Source organism: Morus notabilis, unplaced genomic scaffold (assembly GCF_000414095.1).
Source record: "Morus notabilis unplaced genomic scaffold, ASM41409v2 Scaffold49, whole genome shotgun sequence".
NCBI lineage: Eukaryota > Viridiplantae > Streptophyta > Magnoliopsida > Rosales > Moraceae > Morus > Morus notabilis.
Window position 1 is genome coordinate 304,116 of NW_010358054.1, and position 17,939 is coordinate 322,054.

Here is a 17,939-nt window from a genome sequence, read left to right on the forward strand (position 1 = left end):
AGTTTGCTCCTTGTAAATCTTGGCTTTCTCATATGCATCATTAAGGGTTTCTGACTTCACCAAAATTAATCATGTTCAAATTCCCATAATTCAAGAAAATTAACATTCAATCCTATACTGACAGTAATTTCTCTAAAGCAATTATTATTCTTTCTCAAGCAACAATAATTTTAATCCAACAAGTAAACTCTACATCTCTGTCAGACTTCTAAACCTGTTGGAAATCATTAAGTGTAAGAAATTCAAAAGAACTGCACAAGTATCATAGATATCTCTATCCTAACAACTCATGGTATTTCAATTAAGAACTTATTTAATTATCACCTCTCAGTCTCAAATCAAATACAAAATCATGTAATAGTTGGCCAAACAATCACAAGCATTAAGAATAAATTGAAATACTCAACATATATGGATTAAACATCAAGTACTTAAAAATAAGATTGAGAATCTGAACATTCATAATCCGGCTACATCATAACCCTAGAAAAAGAAATTAGTTCATCTCTAAACAAAATAAATTCCTAAACAAAGTCTTAATCATTGGAAAGGAAAGAAAAGAACTAGTTTGGAGTTGAATTGAAGCGTCTCTGCCTCCAGATTTTTATCGTTGTTCTTCTCCGTACTCAATTCTCCTCTCTTCTTGAATCTCCTCTCAAAATTCAGCCGTCACTCTCAGTCCAAAAAGTCCTTTTAATTGCCGTAGAATCATCTATTTATATGTCTTGGAGCATTAGGGTCACAATGGGTAAGTTTTCTCACAATTAGCCTTCAAAACACGTCTTTTCTCGCGTTGTAGCACTGCGGTACTAAGTTCCTAGCGCTGCGGCGCTGGCTGTGCAGAAATCATGGGCGCCAAAACACTATCATGGGTGCCAAAACGCTACCCATTCTGTCCAAATGTACTGGTTCCGTAAAACTCAGCGCCAAAACGCTAAAAATGTTGGGAATGGTGTCCTAGAAACATGAGATGTAATAGGATATTTATTATTTATTTAATAAAGGAGTTTATTCATTATTTTATGTGCATATATGTATGAATATTTTATGAATATCAATGAAATTCCATGATTATTTATGTGACCTTAAACGTTGTATAGAAGTGTTATATACGAGAGGATAATGTTTAACGATAATAATACAAAATGATGTTCATAAGGAATTTAATTAAAGTTTGGAATCTTTAATCTAAACATTATTAATACATGTCATTCCTATTTAGAATTGAATGGTGTTATCCGCACTGTTAATATGGCGAGATATTGAATGAGTGTATTTCGCATAATGAGATTATGTGAAATAAGGACACAGACACAATATGAATTTCTAATAATTTCCATTAAGTATAGAAATTCTAATTGAGTTTACCGATGGTCATATATAGAATAATCTTAATCCTAAGTTCTTAACAGACTCCTATTTATGGATTTGTGTCTTTTGATTTATTCAGTACGGATTCTGAGACTCTGAATCCTATTCCTTGTATTTTGGAGACATGATGAAGTAGGTAGCCGAGAATGTTATTATACGAGATGGAATACATTGCTTCTTGAGATAGAAGTAGATAAATAATTCTCTTGAGGGTTGATTCAGTACTTGGACCAGTAGGAGCTCCGATTCATGAATGTGTTTTATGAATCACTATTCATTAGAGAATCAATGGTACTCAAGGATAACGATATAATTAGAGAGGTTAATGGATTTTACCTAGCTCTAATTATGAATTATTTATGGAGGATTAATCTATATGCAGTGACTATATCGCATGGACACTTCACAGTTTAGAAGTAATTTATATCTATTGGAGTAAATATTATAGGTCCATTAGTCCCCACGTCATCTTAGTAATTCTACAAGACACAAAGGGCAAAATGAGAATTTTAGAATTAGAGAATTCAAAAATTAAAGACTCGAAGATAATTAATTGAGAATTAATTATTATTTAAATAATGTAATTATTTAATTTTGAATTTGAACACATCTAGTTTTATCCATTTAAACTTATTTGATAAGTTGTTCAATTTAGAATTCAAATTAATTTAAATTTGACTTAAATTGAAGTTTGAATTTAAGTTAAAATTGGACTACAGGATAAAAGATGATTTTCTCTGCCTTTCTTATCATATATTGGCGCATAGACAAGGATAAAATCCCTTATGAATGGCTGGTCATAATGGATAAAAGAAAAGAGGAGATTTTGTTCCAAATTCAAATAAGAGATAATTAACAAGCTTTATCTTGGAGGTAGAGATTGGATTCCTTCTAGAAATTTGACTTCTATTCTATAAATAAGAGAATGATAGAAAATTGTGAGACACAATTTTTCCCTTATATTTTGATGTGTGGCCGAAATTCTTTTATTGTGAAAAGGAAAAATTTTGCTCCAAAAATTTCACATCGTGCATGCGTTGGTGTTTGTGAAAATTCAAGTGTTTATTCTAACCCGTTTTATCTCATGTGTGTCCACACACACGTCTTCGTAGATTATAATAATTGACGTGGAAGACATTCGTTTTCTAAACACAAAACTTTGGAGCAAGGATTGTTCGATGTCAAAGAACTCAAGTTATCATCCTAATCGGTCGGTAGATATTATTCGTAATTGAGTTCTTAATAAATGAATTAATGTGATTAATTTATTTGTGCATAAATTAATATAATCTATAGAGTATTTCAAAGGTTTTATGAAAATTTTTGTTATACATGATCTGCTAACCCCACGCTTTCACATCTGAATTCGATTCGGAAACCAACAATTGGTATTAGAGCGGTCTATAGACGGTATTAATTTATGCTCCGATTATTTGATAATCAAAATTAATATATTAAATATGTGATATTTAATTATGTATGTATGTGGTGGGTAGGTACTTGCATTTATGAATGTTTATATTTAATTCATGTTGATGAATATATGGATGATGGATTTGGTCGTTAATTATAGAGTTCAATGGATCGAATTAAATTCGTTCAATTAAATTATTTGTAATTTTTTATTTGAGATTAGAATTATTGTAATTCTAGAATTTAGATAGAATTAGGGTTTTGATTTTGAATCAAAAGAAGCCTGAAAGATTGTTTTAGCTGCTGTCCACTCGAGCCCTAAAAACTGCATAGTTCAAAAATCTCTGGCTGCTTCTGTTCCCTGTGTACCTGCGTGCTACCCCGTGAAGAGCTCAATGCCCCTGCACTGTCGCCCTCTGCGGCTGTTATCTGCGCGCGTCCCACGTGAGACCAGACCCAAAAGTATTGAGCTTGATAAATGATTTACGATATCCTATAGAATATATAATAGTTATATATTACTTTATATAAATATAAACATTAAATATATAATAGTTATATATTATATGTTATAATTATAAACGTTATGATTATAAAGGATACTTAATATATATATAGACACATATATTATTATTATATATATACGATATATATAATATGTATTAATATATGTATATAAAAGTTATATATATATATATTACTAATTATTAAAAAATAATAATTATGATTAAATAATTTTGGTGATTTTGGTTGGCAAAAATAATTTAGTAATTTTCTTAATGGAAGAAAATTATGGGTAAATTATTTTTAACCAAAGTCAATTATTTAGACATATTGCCCTATTGAACCCGAACCATGCGCAATTTTTCCTGGAAGTGTTCCGAACCCTGAAGAAGCTGAAATCTGACCCGAAGACGAAGAACAAAGCCGAGGAATGAAGAATCTAAGAATCGGGGACCCGTTAATGTAACGGAAGAAAATAGTTATTGTAATTATTTATTCGATTTGGTTGTAATTATATTTTCTATGGGACCAGGTCAAATCATAGACTTTCATCTAACCTTCAAACAAAGAACAAAAACACACATAAAAACTAAAAAAAAAAGCCTCGAAAACCAAATAGATATTAAGTGTTAACGATACTAAATGAGCGAGTAAAACTCACTCATCAAATGTCCCCTAAGAAAGGTAGGATCGAGAGGTTCACACTTCTAGAGTTCGTTCTGACCCTAGAGGGGTTGGCATGTCGAACATGATTTCAGTTGATAGTGAAGATTCCCTACTTCGACAAGTTAATGAATATGTTGAGGTCACGGACAAGTTGATGAATATGTTGAGGTCACGGCATCGAGCTCTCAGTAAGGGGCTCAAAAACCAATCAACAATGAGGACGACGGAGTTGTTACCGTTGCTGTTCCTATAGATACTCACGTCAATCGAGGTTATGGAATTAGGTTGATGGGTAGCCTCTCGGGCCTTGTTATCGATGTCAATCCGTAAAAAATTAAACCAAGAACTGCTTTCGAGGTATTTAGGAATGGCTTTATCGACGCTCACAATTGTTATTTTCTTATTCCGACGCCGAGCGATAGGGCCCATAGTCCCCCTCTAGATCATGCGACCATCTATACCCGACCCCTATGTTTTTCCCAAGGCATAATGATTTTTTTGAATACTCTACCTAATTTATAGGAAAAAGTAGTTGATGTGGGGAAGAATTTTACCCAATTAATACGAAGCTTATTAGAAGCTAATTTTGTATTAAATATTATTTAATCGCGAAGACAAAGTAGAAGGATCGGAAAGAAACTGATAAAACAACATCTTTTAAAGAAATCGAGAACATATCAAAACCGTGTAAGTCGTATCGAAGCTCTGTAGAATGAAATTAGTAGTCCGTATGGTTTATAGGTTTGAACAAAAAAAATTGAACTAAAATTTAAATTTTGTAAATTTACTTTGAAGTTTTTCCCACAATTCTTAAATCCAATTAAGCAAGGTATGAACGGTCTATTTAGAATGTATATTCAAACTATAATTCTTGATTCTGATATTTGAAACTTAAAATTTTTATAAGAAGAACGTACTATAACAGAATCATTAGTTTGAGTATAAGTATATAAAACAAACGGATACATAATTTCTTCGTGTTTCGTTTGTGCTATTTTCGTATCGAACAATGATATATTTTTATGGAATTTATAGTTACGATAACATGATTGTTTCGGCAAAAGAAAAAAGCAATGTCTTGACAATATTAGAGTACACACATCAACTTTCTTGAAAGGATGAGAGGGAAAAAGTGTTGTACGGATTTTCTATATGAAAGGAAATAAGATAAACTCCAACATAAGAAGCCTCCAAATAAATCGATAAAAATTTGTGGTTGCTTCCTGCGTATATGACAAAACCAAACTGAAATCAATATCAATATATAATTCATTATTAACTAGAGCAACATGTAGGTACAAGAACCTGCATATCACCTTGGTATAATTTGCTCTGTCCAATTTCCTAGCCTGAAAAGAAACAAGAGAAAGAGTATTCCTAAGAGTTTTACTTTTAATTTAAGTTTTTTTTTTGAAATTTATATATAACAAACCTGAAAAATTAACCACGATGCAAAGATTGCGTGAGCGGACAACATTAACTCACACTTGAAAGCCTATAAATAAGAAATAAATAGAACTTGTTTATCAATTCTTATATATTATTCTCCAAAACTCAAAAAGAAATAATAAGACAAAAAAAGTAAATAGCATATTTTAAAACTATTTAAAGTAAATAGCAGCTTACTATATAAATATTTCATTTATGACTAGTAAAAAAGATTTTTTTCTACATAAATTTTCATTTTATGACGTATAAAAAGATCTTTTATCACGTAAATTACATTTTACTAGTTGTAAATGAAACATTTATAAAGTAAACTGCTATTTATTTCAAATAGTTTAAAATTATATTATTTACTTAATCATGTTTCAAAAATATGTTATTTACCGTAATTTCCGTATAAAGGGGAATAATAAGACAAAGAAAGTAGGAAACTGTGATGAAGTTCTATGAATGTTAATATACGTGTGTGTGTGTATACATTTTTATATATTTTTTGTTGTTTCAAGTGTAATACTTGTATGGTTAATTAAGGATTTACTTAGCTAAATACATGATTGTAATTAATTTGTTGAATAATTTATTGGTAATTTACTTGGAGTAAATCAGTATTTTCTTATGTAAAATGACTAGAGAGGACAAATGACATCAGTGGGAGTAAAGCAAATAGTTTACCTTTAGTAATCAATAAATTAGAAAAGAAAAAAAGGGCATAAAACGGAAGGAAATAAATTCACCAACATTTAAAAAAAAAAAAAAAAGCCTAGGATGTCAAATTATTGATGCAAATATTTCTCAAAAAAAAAAAAAACTATGTAAGTAAGTGTTCCGGTAAAAAAATAAATTACCTGAGGCATGTAAATAGCAGTCACTACAGCACCAATATAATTTACTAGAAGCATTCCAGTGCAAAAGACTGCAATGTTTTTGAGCCCGAATATTGCCGCAAATGTCTGTATGTTATGTCTATAATATTGTTGAATACTGTTTTAGTGATGCTAAAGATAAAGGCTAAAATATTGTTTCACGATCTAAAGCTTGATCAAAATGGAAAAAAAAAAAAAAAATTTTATATTCAATAGATGTAAATGTAAATAAAAAAAAAAAAAAAAAAAAAAAAAAAAAAAAAAAAAAAAAAGAAACAACTTACTTCATGTCTCCTTCGACGTCCGGGAGATCTTTCGCAACGTTAATGACCACATAAAACAATGTCCCAAAGAGAGTGATAAAGACAATTGGGGGGCTACATAGAAAATGAAATTCAAACATGAGATTAATAAAAATAAACTAATAAATCAATCAATGAGAATAATGGTAAAATTTTCGTCTATTTCATACACACAACCTGAAAGTTCTCTAAACTTTTAAATTTTGGAGATAATATATCCAAAACCTTGATTAACGAAAAAGAAAGACGATAAAAATAAACAAAAAAAATTTAAATTCTTTTTACACACCTCCACCAAATTGAAGTCCAAGGGATGTTGTAGCAGCGTAAATAATACCAACATTGTGAAGGACGCCCCAGGTCTGTATAATTTGCTCTTGTTATCAAATATCACCTTTTTTCTTATTTTTTTTTCCCTTCTCTAAACAGATATATGACAAGCTAACATGTTCTAAGTTCACCTTTTTAAATAATACTAACATGTTCTAAGTTAACTCTAGCTAACAAATATCACCTTTTCAACAACTCTAGAATAAAAGACTCAGCAAAATGAAAAATAACACAAGCACAACTGCACTTCAATAGAAAGGAAAATGACTTTCGTATACTGAAGTACTGTTTCTCATGCTTCTAGAAAGAAGTATTTCATTATTGTGTCAGTTAGTCTCGTTCATTTCATCGATTTGAGTTTTCAGTTTTAAACTTCTACAGTTAAAAGCTCTCAGAAAATGTCACATCTCAATTCGAATTGAAAACTCGAATTCACGAAACGAACGAGGTCTGACTTCCAAATACATGACACAATGTTTTTCCAAATCATAATGTATTTTTTGAGCAGCACTGAATTTTCAAAGATTTGATCGCATGAATATTTAGTGGATTGGAAGAAAATATACCAAAGCAAGCAGAATGATTGTTGCAACACAAGATCTCTTGAATCTTACGGGAGGAGCAGAATATATGGTGCCAATGAAAAGAGTTAAGCAGTAGAGAGAAGTAATTATTCGGTCGGCGTTCATCAGCCAAAAAATCATTAGGCCAAAAAATTCATCAAATATTGCAAAAAGCCATGCTTGTTTTAGTGAAACCTCTCCAGCAGGTATAGGTAAATACGGCTTATTTATCCTGAAAGTAAAACATAAAAATAAAAATAAACAAAAAGGTTTTTTCCTAACAATTTATAAGACGAAAAATAAATTAAAAATAAACATTTTACTTTAAAATAAAAATATTCACATTACTTTGTTCACAATCCTTAATAGATTAACGAAAGTAGGGGACTAAATATACCTTAGGGTCAGTGATGCAACTGTCCCCAAAAGGAAGGCTCCTAACATTGTTTCAACTTATAAAAACATTGTTTCAACTAATAAAGAGATATGTTTTACAATTTTTCTTGAAGGGTTGTGGACGGTCTGGTTATTATTTAGATTTAGAGGTAATAAAATGGATTGTTTTTGTATATATGGAATTTGGCAAGCATACCTGTCAATATCGGCATCATATATATCGTTGATGCAAACACAATAAGCGTACGCAAGCAATATGGCAATTAGGCAAGGGACCGCCTTAATCAGCAGAGACCATTTAAACAACTGTGGGTTCTCAAGTAATACTCTTGCAAACAAACAACTGTACAAGAAAAGAGACCACAACCATACATGAATTATGGAAAGTTAGTTTGGTATAACTTTTGAAGACACCAAAAGTCCTTTGATCATCAAACACCATGTTAGTGTTGATGTTTTTGTGTTGGACAAAAATAATGCAAAAATGTACTTTGTTTACACTAATGTATTCTTGCAACTATTTTGAGAAGTTTAACTTTTATAATTCGTGATTTCCGCTTCTACTTTTGCTTTCTTTTACTGTAAGGAGAAGTAGAGTGTAAACTTCAAATCTCCACCAATTGAAAACTAAGCCACATAAGCCAAAAAATAATTATACCCGGTTGAGTTTGAGAGAAAGATAAGTATAGCAGTTTTATGTATAACCTAACCGTAAATCGACACTTGACCCTACCATAAAAAGAAGAAGAAGAAGAAGAGAAGTTTGTTTCTCTATTTTTCTGTAAAAGTTTACTTACATGACCGATATAGTTGCTGGTAGAATTGCATAGGGCCGTTGAAATTTTTTGAAAGCGGATCCACAACGATATATTTGGACAAGCACTGAATCGGAGCCAGCAGATTCAACTTGAGCGCGTGTCTATCACAATTTATTTGATCACTTTATAAATTGAATAGCAAAACGAAATATTGGAGCAACTAACACAAGGGTAGTTATCCAATCCCCAAGAGCAATTAATTATAGCATGTTAGTTTAGCAATAACAACCGATGAAAAACTTTCCCGCCAAAAAGTAAATAAAAATGTTGAATTGAAATCTTTGCGAGTCCCATTTCACATTAACGTAAATTAAGTAAATGCAAATAACAATATTTGACACTAATATTCAAAAAATTTGCATGATTACCATAAATAAATAAATAAAAGTTAATAAAAGTATATATACCTGGACGGAATTGAACTTATGTTGGCCATATAATGTCTCTGAGGACATGCTGCTTTTCCGATGGAGCCTCATTGGTATGATCAATTAATTTTTTGGTGGAGAATTTTTTTAGACTTGATATTGGTATCGACCTATTGTTATGAAAGGTGGCCTTGCAACATTGAGGGACAAAAGATGCCACTTCAAAAGAAGAGTGACAAAAAACTGAGAGCTTCAATCAACAAGGAAAATGGGGCAAAAACGAGAATGAAAACTGTTGACAACAAATGCTGGAAGAGCAACAAATTTATAGGATTATAATTTACTGGTTGGTCTTAATTGATGAAATATGGACTGTTCGATTGAGTGTAAGGATAATTCTAAATATTTTAAATTTGACGCTAAATTTGCTTATATTTTTAATATATAAGATTGTTTCTTAAAAAATGTAAAAAATTATTTCACTAAATTTGCTTATATTTTTTTTTTTAGATTTAAAGGATTAAAGATTGAGAAATGGAAGATTTGTGTTTCATTTAAATTGGGATGTAGGAATTTTTTTGTCGAACACATTTTTTTGACACTGATTTAACACAATCATCATTAAGATGAGGCATATTGATAATTTTACAAGTTAAAGATGTAACTTGTCAAAATTAAAAGTTCAGACAACAAATTTCTAAAATCATACATATTCAAGAGGTAAGTGTGTAAAATGTACTTAGTAAAAATAAATATGAAAAGGAAACAAATGAGTTCAATCATTTAAAGAGTCCAAGATCAATTAAAGTGCTTAAGCTAGAATAGACATAATAAGTATGCTCGTATTATGGTGTTGGTCACATTTATCAATAAAATAGTCTCACATAATCTATTCTAAAGATAGCGATATACTGGAATAGCTAAGCGGCCAACATATATTTTCTTCCTCTAAACGTAATAAATAACTTAATAAATGATTATGTAAGTTAACAAGTTAACCCATATTTTCTTCCTCTAAACGTGTTAACAAAAAGAATTTGTTGTTGAGTATGGAATTAGGTTAATCATGAAGGTGGAAATTTAGTTCACAATATGATCTATAAATCAAATCAACAAATTTTGTTGACACCATAATACAATCTACCTAAATCGATTAATTAACTAAATGTGTGTTAGGTAAACCTATAAAAAATGACCAAGGATGCTTATCACATAATATAAATATATACACACACATCAGACATAAATGTGCTCGGAGTTATAAAAGAATATCGAAACTTTGAAAATTTTTAGAAAAAGAATGAGCGGGCAAAAGTCTGCCTTTTGTTTTGAAAATTTTTAACATTAGACGACGGTTTTTAAAAAAGTATGGTCTAATGTAGCTTTACACGACGGTTTTTAAAAAACAGTAGTCTAATGTGAACGTATAAATTTTTGAAATACATAAGTCTCTGTTCTGCATTTTTTTAACACAATAAACGACAATTTTTTTGTAAAACGTCGTCTAATCTCCTATTTATTGTAGTTGATGCTTGGTAATAAATTCAATATTTAAGAAAGCTGGCAAAATTGCTACTGACCTTAGTGTCGTGACAAAAATAGTGGTGACCAGGGAGTAAACGCCGATAGGGATAGTAAAGAAGTAAGTAATGGAAACGTTGAACACATGTCCGTGATGTCAAATTGCTCAACGAACAATACGTAGCATCATGCATTGTAGACTTTTTCTGTCACTCTCTCCATTTATTATTTGAAACGTGGACTCTCACGTCTCAGTGAATGCTAGAGAGTGATAAAAGAGAGTGATGCTAGTATTTCTCATTAAAAGAAGAAAACTCCTTAGTCAGGTTTCTATACCTTCCTGAGTATATTCATTGGCTTGAGGAGAAAGTAAAAAAATGGAGATGATATGGTCAGGGATTTTGAGACGTGAACATATTTCACTGGAAATAATTTCACACCTTTCGGATCCATATGTGATTTCATAAAGAAAGTGAACATGAAATCGAACAAGAAAATCACGGAAAGGCGAAAGACTCCTAAAAACTTTTTCCCAAGGCATAATGTTTTTTTTTTTTTTTTTTTTTTTGAATACTCTACCTAATTTATAGGAAAAAGCAGTTGATGTTGGGAAGAATTTTACCCAATTAATACGAAGCTTATTAGAAGTTAATTTTGTATTAAATATTATTTAATCGTGAAGAAAAGTAGAAGGATAAAAAAGAAATTGATGAAACAACATCATTTAAAGAAATTGAGAACATATTAAGATCATGTAAGTCATATCGAAGCTCTGTAGAATGAAATTTGTAGCCCGTATAGTTTATAGGTTTGAACAAAAAAATTTAAACTAAAATTTAAATTTTGTAGGAGAAAATATTTTAACAAAATAGTTTGAAGAGTAGTTTGAATTTATGAAACAAATGGGGGCTAATTGAACGAAAACAAATAAGAATTATATATGAACTAATTGACTCATAGCAGATGGAGAAAAGAGCTGCTGAGCAACATAACTACTCTAGAAATAAGAACGTGATTCAAATAGAAAGTTATGGAAATTAAATGCACGGACTGGTTTGATTATAAATCGGCTGACAAGATTAAATCTTTGGAACGAACTCTCCCACGCTCTAGCGTATAGATGTGAGTTGGACAATTGTACGCTCTTAACTGATTTGAGAATTAATATGAATTTACTTTGAAGTTTTTTCCCATAATTCTTAAATCCAATTAAGCGAGGTATGAACGGTCTATTTGAAATGTATGCTCAAATTATGATTCTTGATTCTGATATTTGAAATTTAAAATTTTTGTGAAAGGAATGCACTATAATATAATCGTTAGTTTGAGTTTAAGTATATGAAATAAATGGACACTTAATTTCCTTCATTTGTGCAATTTTCGCATCCAACAATAATGTGTTTTTATTGAATTTATAGTTACGATAACATCAGATTGTTTCGGCAAAAGAAAAAAGCAATGTCTTGACAATATTATATTACACACATCAACTTTCTTGAAAGGATGAAAGGAAAAAAGTAGTTATACGGATTTTCTATATGAAAGTAACAATGTAATCCTTTACGTTTTTTGAATTTTTAGGATCCTCTTTGACATTTTTTTGGCAAAACTAACAAATGATCTTAAAAATTTAAAAAACATAAAGGATTACATTGTTCTCCCCCTTTTAGACAAAAATAAGCCAAAGACACAACGAAAAAAAAAATAAAAAAAATAAAAAAATTCACACCCTAGGCACGTCTTCAGCAACTGATGTCGCATATCATGTTGTAATATTAGTTGGAACACTCGGTGCAACACTTCACACTAGATATCTTGGAGGGCATTGATCTCTGTAGCTTACTCTCCTTGAATCTTCATTGTGTCTTACTCCCCCTGAATGTAGCATTCTTCCATGTATAATGCTCTTAACACCTGTCTTAGTGCAACCTCCGTCACTTCATCCATGATCATTAGGACATGCTTCTAAAGAAGTATAAGCCTTATGACACCTTAAATCAGATTTTCTTACCCACACACATCTAGACAAATTATTTTTCACATTAATCTTCACGTTAGGTGTCCTTTTTGAGTTTGCGGAATTTGGTGGATTAATGAGCATACCTCTCTTCAAAGCATTTAAATACTTGTAGCATCTCGGTCTTATGTGGCCAGGTATACCGCAGTAATGGTATGTAGGGACAAACCTTCTATGTCGAGGGGATGAGATAGTAACCTTCTTATTGGAGGAAGTCGGAGGCTTAGGAGCAGGCGTTTTCTTCACAAACACTGTTTTGGATGTTGACCTCTCACCAATATAGCCAATGCCATGTCGATCACCACTCGTTTTTCCTATTGAGAGAATGTGATCCAATTTTGATGTGCCCGAATTCATCATCTTCAATGACTTTTGAGTGTGCTCCAATTCACCTCTTGTCTCCTGTAGCTTTTTCTCCTTTTCAACAGTCTGAAATTCATAGTTTATAGCAGCCCTCTTAAGTACATCCTTCTCTTTAATAAGCTCATCGACTCGCTCCCGCAAAGAATTATTCATTTTAACCACCAAAACCCATTTGTTGAACATGGTTTCATATGCCTCCTGGATTGTCTGCTCAGTTAGTTCTTCACCATCACTGGAATTGTCAGAATCTGAAAAATCTTCGTTTTCTTCTGGTTTTCTGGAGTGTGTTACAGATGATGTTGCAACATGAGCTGTGACACGATCTGTAACACTGCAGTTTGGAACATCTTGGTAGACATTGAACGCAACATAGTTGTTCACATGATCTTCATCTTCCTGGTTGCCATCAGAATCCTCATCACTCCATGTGACATTGAGAGACTTCTTCCTCTTTTTGAGAGTGTTAGCACACTCAGACTGAATGTGACCGTAACCATCACACTCCCGACATTGAATTCCCCTATTCTTCTTCTTATCATTGGAGGAATTTGTAGCTCCCTTACTTTCTGAAAGTAGTTTGAGTTGTTGAAAATCAGAGTTTGGTTCTTCTTGTTGAACTTCTTCATCACCCTATTAAAATTTTTAGTCAATTGAGCAAGAGACTCTGCTAAGTCTTCATCTTCTTCTTCAACATTATCTTCCACTTCGGCTTGGAAAGCAATCCCCTGAGAAATCTCCTTCTCCTTCATATTTTGACTTAGATTCATTTCAAATGTCCTCAGTGATCCCATCAATTCATCAAGTCTCATAGTCTCAGTGTTTTTCACCTCTTCAATAGCAATGACTTTGTAGGTGAATCTCTGTGGTAAAGATCTCAACGTCTTGCTAACAAATTTTGCCTCGGGAATTTTTTCACCAAGAGCAAAGAATTCATTAGCTATATCACACAACCGTGAATTAAATTCAGAAATAGTTTCACTTTCACGCATTCAAAGATTTTCAAACCTGGTTGTGAGAATATTCAATTTGAATTGTCTGACGGCGACAATTCCCTCATGAGCAATCTCCAAAATCTCCCATGCTTCTTTTGCCGATTCACATGTAGATATCATCTTGAACTGGTTGATGTCAACTCCATCGAATATTGCATTGAGAGCACGAGAGTTGTAGATGGCCAACCTGTCTTCATCAGTACCCTAGGACTCTTTAGGTTTGAGAGTCTCTTTTCCTTCTGCATCTTTAGTTATTGGATGTTTCCAGCCATTCAAAATAGCATGCCAGGCCTTCTCATCTTGAACCTTGATGAAAGCCTTCATCCAAGCCTTCCAATATGAATAATTTGAACCATCAAGCAGAGGGGGATGTACAACTGAACCTCCTTCCTTTAGAAAATCCATTCCAAACATAACAGATCAACTTTCTAAGATCTCACCAAACTTATGGTCAGTGACCCGCTCTAATACCACTTGTTAGATCTGATGTTACATCTGATGTTCCAGATGATGTTGGAACACTATCAGCTTTCTTACTATTCAAATTAATTACTAAGGAAAGACAATAATGCAGAAATAAAATGCACATGATATGATATCACATTTCGGTGCGTACACCTACTTTGCGGGGCCACGCCCAAACAATAAATAGTTCACTATGTTCCAGAAATTACAGACACCGGACGGACTTATTCACTTAAGGACTCCCTCCTAGACAATGACGCCGTTGTGACGAATCTGCACAGTGATTGTTTAGTGTGTACCACACGTCTTCGAAACTGCACAGTGAACTCCTTTCAACCAGCAGAGCTTCCTCCCGAAAGTAACAAATCCTTCTCCTGAATGATGATCTCAATAGCGCACTAGGCTCACAAAAACTCACAGACTCTTTTATGAAAATATTCTATTAAAAACCATTGTACCCCTTGAGCAACCTTGAGGCTTCTTCAATTATGGACCTTCTAAAACTCCCCTTCTTTCACGTTAATCACATACCCCATAACAAATCTCCTTATCCAACTAGATAGCTTATTCAAATTCTCTCCACGATCTTCTCCAAGTAATATGCATTCTATCTTATCTACACAAACAAATTTGCTTCATTATCTCCACGTGCATAATATCTTCACAATGGCTTAGTTATCACCTTGGCAAAGATGATGCCTTTGAAGTATATCTCGTAGTGACCCAATTGAAACAAACCAATGCACATTCGGATAATACATCTCCTTTTTAAATCCAAATCACTCCTTTAAAATAGCAACTTAATCTCCACATTATCTCTTTCTAGAATCCCATTTAAATTCAAATAACCAATGCCTTATCTTTATCTCTCCAAATCTCAACCAATGTCTTATCTTCCTTTGATCAAGCCTTTGTCCTTATCTCTTCAAATCTCAATTCAACAAAATCTGCAACTTTAACTTCAAATCTGATTCGAATTCTTATTCTGCAGTATGAAATCTTCTTCTGCAATCTGAAATTTTCTTAAACCTATTTTTTAAATTTTTACAAGATTGCCAATAAATTGCCAACTAATAAAAATACCTAACAGAAAGGAAAAAAGATAAACTCAAACATAAGAAGCCTCCATATAAATTGAAAAAAATTTGTTGTTGCTTCCTGCATATATGAGAAAACCAAATTTGAAATCAATATCAATATAGAATTTATTATTAACTAGAGCAACATGTAGTTACCAGAACCTGCATATCACCTTGGTATAATTTGCTCTGTCCAATTTCCAAGCCTGAAAAGAAACAAGAGAAAAAGATTACTCCTAATAGTTTTACTTTTAATATAAGTTTATTTATTTTTTTTGAAATTTATATATAACAAACCTGAAAAATTAACCACGATGCAAAGATTACATGGGTGGACAACATTAACTCACACTTGAAAGCCTATAAATAAGAAATAAATAGAACATGTATATCAATTCTTATATATTCTACAGAACTTAAAAAGAAATAATAAGACAAAAAAAAGTAAATATCATATTTTAAAACTATTTAAAGTAAATAGAAACTTACTATATAAATATTACATTTATGACTAGTAAAAAAGATTTTTTTCAAAATAAATTTTCATTTTATGACATATAAAAAGATTTTTTATCATGTAAATTACATTTTACTAGTTAGAAGTGAAACATTTATATGGTAAACTGCTATTTATTTTGAATAGTTTTAAAATATATTATTTACTTAATCACATTTCAAAAATATGATATTTACCGTAATTTCCGTAAAAAGCGGAATAATAAGACAAAAAAAGTAGGAACCTGTGATGAAGTTCTATAAATGTTAATATACGTGTGTGGGTACATTTTTATATATTTTCTGTTCTTTTAAATCTAATATTTAGGCCAAAAGAAACATCAAATATTAGAGAGAACCATGCTTGTTTTAGTGAAATCTCTCCAGCAGGTATAGGTAAATACAGCTTATTTATCCTGGAAGTAAAACATAAAAATAAAAATAAACTAAAAGGTTTTTTCCTAACAATTCATAAGATGAAAAATAAATTAAAAATAAACATATTGCTTTAATATAAAAATATTCACATTACTTTGTTCACAATCCCTAATAGATTGGCGAAAGTAGGGCACTAAATATACATTAGGGTCAGTGATGCAACTGTCCCCGAAATGAAGGTTCCTAACATTGTCACAACTAATAAAAAGATATGTTTTACAATTTTTCTTGAAGGGTTGTGGACTGTCTGGTTATTATATAGATGTCGAGGTAATAAAATGGATTGGTTCTGTATAAATTAATTATAGCAAAACCAAATATTGGAGCAACTAACACAAGGGTAATTATCCAATCACAAGAGCAATTAATTATAGCATTTCGTTTAACAATAACAACTGATGAAAAATTGTCCCACCAAAAAGTAAATAAAAATGTTGAATTGAAATCATGTGTCTCAACAATGATCTAATTTGAAATTTGAAATCTTTGGGAGTCCAATATTTGGCTGACGGATAAGGATATATGACACTAATATTCACAAAATTTGCATGATTACCATAAATAAATAAATAAAAAGTTAATAAAAGTATATATACCTGGATGGAATTGAGCTTATGTTGGCCATATAATGTCTCTGAGGACCTGCTGCTTTTCCGATGGAGCCCCATTGGTATGATCAATTAATTTCTTGGTGGAGAATTTTTTTAGACTTGATATTGGTATCGACCTATTGTTATGAAAGGTGGCCTTGCAACATTGAGGGACAAAAGATGTCACTTCAAACGAAGAGTGACAAAAAACTGAAAGCTTCAATCAATACATGGAAAATGGGGCACAAACGAGAATGAAAACTGTTGACAACAAATGCTGGAAGAGCATCAAATTTATAGGATTATAATTTACTGGTTGGTCTTAATTGATGAAATATGGACTGTTCGATTGAGTGTAATTAAGGATACTCCTAAATATTTTAAATTTGATGCTAAATTTGCTTATATTTTTAATATTTAAGATAGTTTCTTAAAAAATGTAAAAAACTATTTTACTAAATTTGCTTTTTTTTTTTAGATTTAAAGAATTAAAGGTTGAGAAATGGAAAGATTTGTGTTTTATTTAAATTGGGATGTATGAATTTTTTTGTCGAACGCATTTTTTTGACACTAATTTAACACAATCATCATCAAGATGAGGCATATTGATAATTTTACAAGTTAAAGATGTAACTTGTCAAAATTAAAAGTTCAGACAACAAATTGCTAAAATCATACAAATTCAAGAGTTAAGTGCATAAAATGTCCTTAGTAAAAATAAATATGAAAAGGAAACAAATGAGTTCAATCATTTAAAGAGTCCAAGATCAATTAAAGTGCTTAAGCTAGAATAGACATAATAAGTATGGTCGTATTATGGTGTTGGTCACATTTATCAATAAAATAGTCCCACATAATCTATTCTAAAGATAGCGATATACTGGTATAGTTAAGCGGCCAACGTATATTTTCTTCCTCTAAACGTAATAAATAACTTAA

At 31.4% G+C, this 17,939-nt stretch overlaps 1 protein-coding gene across 4 annotated transcripts; it reads right to left on the bottom strand.

The window, feature by feature from the left end:
• Window positions 1–5,011: 5,011 nt before the first annotated feature.
• LOC112090288 (homogentisate solanesyltransferase, chloroplastic-like) lies at window positions 5,012–9,309 on the bottom strand. 4 transcript variants are annotated; one of them, XM_024161215.1, is made up of 10 exons: window positions 9,080–9,309; window positions 8,652–8,773; window positions 8,051–8,197; window positions 7,462–7,690; window positions 6,855–6,927; window positions 6,548–6,640; window positions 6,246–6,350; window positions 5,387–5,449; window positions 5,271–5,303; window positions 5,012–5,177 (listed from the first exon to the last, which is right to left on the bottom strand). In XM_024161215.1, exons 1-6 carry the CDS (start codon window positions 9,149–9,151, stop codon window positions 6,549–6,551), a joined length of 735 nt encoding a protein of 244 aa, XP_024016983.1. In that variant the 5' UTR covers window positions 9,152–9,309; the 3' UTR covers window positions 5,012–5,177; window positions 5,271–5,303; window positions 5,387–5,449; window positions 6,246–6,350; window position 6,548. The 4 variants fall into 4 exon arrangements, with proteins under 4 accessions (XP_024016983.1, XP_024016982.1, XP_024016984.1 ...); XM_024161214.1 differs by having other exon boundaries at window positions 6,246–6,363; XM_024161216.1 differs by lacking the exon at window positions 6,246–6,350.
• Between the last annotated feature and the right edge of the window lie 8,630 nt (window positions 9,310–17,939).

What these genes read in the sequence shown, in the direction of transcription:
- LOC112090288 (XM_024161216.1), bottom strand. Translation starts at nt 9,151, where the DNA reads ATGAGGCTCCATCGGAAAAGCAGCATGTCCTCAGAGACATTATATGGC. An exon ending in CAATCATTCTGCTTGCTTTG is followed by an intron (nt 6,928 to 7,461) that starts GTATATTTTCTT and finishes CAAATTATACAG; the next exon opens with ACCTGGGGCGTCCTTCACAA. An exon ending in TGGACTTCAATTTGGTGGAG is followed by an intron (nt 6,641 to 6,854) that starts GTGTGTAAAAAG and finishes TTTTCTATGTAG; the next exon opens with CCCCCCAATTGTCTTTATCA.